Source organism: Salvelinus sp. IW2-2015, unplaced genomic scaffold (genome assembly GCF_002910315.2).
Source record: "Salvelinus sp. IW2-2015 unplaced genomic scaffold, ASM291031v2 Un_scaffold9631, whole genome shotgun sequence".
In the NCBI taxonomy this organism is placed as follows: Eukaryota; Metazoa; Chordata; class Actinopteri; order Salmoniformes; family Salmonidae; genus Salvelinus; species Salvelinus sp. IW2-2015.
The window spans coordinates 1-3,096 of NW_019950889.1; the positions used below are offsets into that span (position 1 = coordinate 1).

Consider the following 3,096-nt stretch of genomic DNA (forward strand, 5'->3'; position numbering starts at 1 on the left):
CATCCAATGATCTGCTAGAACGAAACAAATAGACATTTTTGCTCCAAAATCTCTCATACATCCATTGTCCAATAAAAGCACCATTGTTTTGCTGTGAGGATATACAGTTCACAGCAGCTGTACCAAGGAATAGCACCTTATAACTTACAACAGCTCATATTTTATAGATGCCATTCCTCTCCTCCCCCTCCCTCTCCTCCTCTCCCTTCTCTCTCCCCTCCTTCCTCTCATCTCCCTCCTCTCCTCTCCCTCCGCCCCCTCCCTTCTCTCTCCCTCCCCTCCTCTCCTCTCCTCCGCCCCTCCCTTCTTCTCTCCTCTCCCCTCCTCTCCTCTCCCCTCATCATACTATTATCTTATTTAAAAAAAAAACTTTCTCACAGCTATTTAATGTCACAATATCAATGAGATACGGTAGAGAAGCAGACCTAAATATCTTCAGACTGTCTGATATGAGTTAGTTATCGACATGTGTTTATCGGTGCCAGCCATCCATTCTGTTATTCTCCACTATCATGCCCGGGTTATCAATCTCTGCTTGGGCCAGATTGTGTGAACGGTAGCCCCCTGCCCTCATAGCACACAGTCCTGAGACTAAACACCTAAAAGCATTGTTCCCTTCATGATGACCACTTTCATGTTGTTGTCTTGTTTATATTTAGATAAAAGCTGCTACAGAGCTGCTAAACAATGATGCAGTGAATAATAACGCTGAATAAACCCCTCTGTCTAAAAACCACACTGTTGAGTACTGTGACTAGTACTGTGACTAGTACTGTGACTAGTACTGGGACTAGTATGTGACTAGTACTGTTCGGCTTCCCCGGTTGTTTTTTGCTCTCAGAGATAGAAACACAATCATCTCTCCATTTAAAAAAAAACCAAACCAAGTAAGAAAGAGATATCCTAGATTAGACGACGAACTAGCGCTGTTTACATTCCTTCAACTGACTAGTTTTGGCAACATGTCCTCTGTTGGATGTTCCCGTTAGCGTCCGTCATTTGTGCCAGGTTAGTCCTTATCTTGGAGGTGGAGCCCGAGGTGGGGGGTAATTTGGAGATTGACGTGATAGCACCAGAGCCCCCGTCGGTGATACGCTTCACCGCCGTTTTGTCCCCCGTGGGAGGTTTGGGCAAGCGCCTCCTGAGCCAGGGGTGCCTGAGGGCCTGGCTGGGGGTCATGCGCACGGCAGGGTCCCACTCCAGACACTGCTTGATGAAGTCCAGGAACAGAGGGTCATCGCAGCCCTTCAAGGCCGTCACCCACTCCTTGCTCCCCGGSGGTCCCCTCAGCTTGCCCCGGCGGGAGCGCCCCCCGTTCAGCACCACCGAGCCGTCCGGCAGGGTCGTCACCGCGCAGTACCGGGGGTAACCCTTGGAGCTCACAAAGTTCTTGGCTCTCTTGGAAGAGTCCAGAAGTTTCTGCGAGGGCATGCCCAGCAGCTCGATGACGCATGCCAGCTGATCTCCTTCGTCTTCGCCCGGCACCAGAGGGTACCCGGTGAGCAACTCTGCCAAGATACAGCCCAGGCTCCACATGTCAATAGGCATCCCATAGCGTGACCCCAGGATGACCTCGGGAGCTCTGTAGAAACGAGACTGGATGTAGGTGTAAACCCGCTGGTGCTCGTAGCAGCTGGAGCCAAAGTCGATCACCTTGATCCCGCTGCGTCCCTGCTGCTTCAGGAGAATGTTCTCTGGCTTCAGGTCACAGTGGATGATCCGGTTCTTGTGCAGCGAGTCCAGACACTGCAGGATAGAGTGGGCGAACTTCCTGACGAGCGGCAAGCTGAAGCCCTGGAACTTGTTCTTCTTGATGAGCTCGTAGAGGTTCATGCTGAGGAGTTCAAAGGTCATGCAGATGTGGTTACGGAATGTGAAGTTCTCCAGCATGTGGATCACGTTCATGTTGGAGTCTTTGTCCTGCTTCCTCAGGTGCTCCAGGATCCGTATCTCCTCAGCCGCCTGGCGGTGGAACCTCTTCTCATTCCTCACCATCTTCAGCGCCACGTGGCAGTGGGCCTTGTGGTCGTAGGCCTTCACCACCTGACCGAAACTGCCCTTGCCGATCACCTTGAGAACCTCGTAGCGGTAGGAGACGTGGTCGTGGGGCACCTGGATGTAGGAGCCCTGATCGTCATCGTAGCCTCCGTTGTTGGACCCCCCGATCACCCCCGGCCTCTTCTTGGCGTTGGGGCCAGCGAAATACACCTCTGGRTAGCTGAAGATCTCATGGTGCTCGAAGGCCGTCAGCTTGGGCATGAACTGCTTCATGGCCTGCTCCGGGGTCAGGGTGGCCGGCTGAGGCTTGCTGTCGGTGGACTTGAGGGAAGCTGAGCTGCCCTGCCGACACTGGGCCGTGGTAGTGGTGATGTCGGGCTGCTGTCGGTCAGGCAGCGGTGGCCCTGCCCGGCCCACAGAGGTCAACCCATTGGGCTGTGCGGTCAACACTGTCCGTTGTTGCTGTTCTCCTCAAACAGCTGTTGAACGTGGATCTGTTGGTGGTTTCCCACGTGCGTGTGTCACTCATGGTGTGCTTATTGCCTCCGACCTGGAAGAGATCAGAGAGACGGAACAAGACATTAGAAGCAGCAGCAGCATCAACAGGAAAAGACCCATCTGAAAACAACAGACAGAAACAGTTGATGTGTCCATTGAACCCCGCACCCAAATACGTTGAGGAACTATTGAGTCGAGCACGTCAATTCTGGATTCTAAAAGACACAGGACATTTCATGGGGTTTAAAACAGTACATTATTTGTCTGAATCTCTAACCAACAACAAAGGTGTGTTTCTAGATATAATCCAGCTACCACTGTTTCTAGATATAATCCACTACCACTGACAGGAACACCTGGTTTTAGATGTGTTTCTAGATATAATCCAGCTACCACTGACAGGAACACCTGGTCTTAGATGTGTTTCTAGATATAAATCCAGCTACCACTGACAGGAACACCTGGTTAGATGTGTTCTAGATATAATCCAGCTACCACTGCAGAACACTGGTTTTAGATGTGTTTCTAGATATAATCCAGCTACCACTGACAGGAACACCTGGTCTTAGATGTGTTTCTAGATATAATCCACCTACCACT

The 3,096-nt window shown here is 51.2% G+C and overlaps 1 protein-coding gene across 1 annotated transcript; it reads right to left on the reverse strand.

Annotated features, from left to right (window-relative positions):
• Window positions 1-305: 305 nt before the first annotated feature.
• LOC112079799 (dual specificity tyrosine-phosphorylation-regulated kinase 2-like) lies at window positions 306-2,681 on the reverse strand (the record flags this gene model as incomplete). Its single annotated transcript, XM_024145633.2, is given in 4 exon segments — window positions 306-963; window positions 966-2,453; window positions 2,456-2,521; window positions 2,524-2,681. Coding segments are annotated over 4 exon segments (1,735 nt in total), but the record flags the coding sequence as incomplete, so codon positions are not given.
• Window positions 2,682-3,096: the final 415 nt, after the last annotated feature.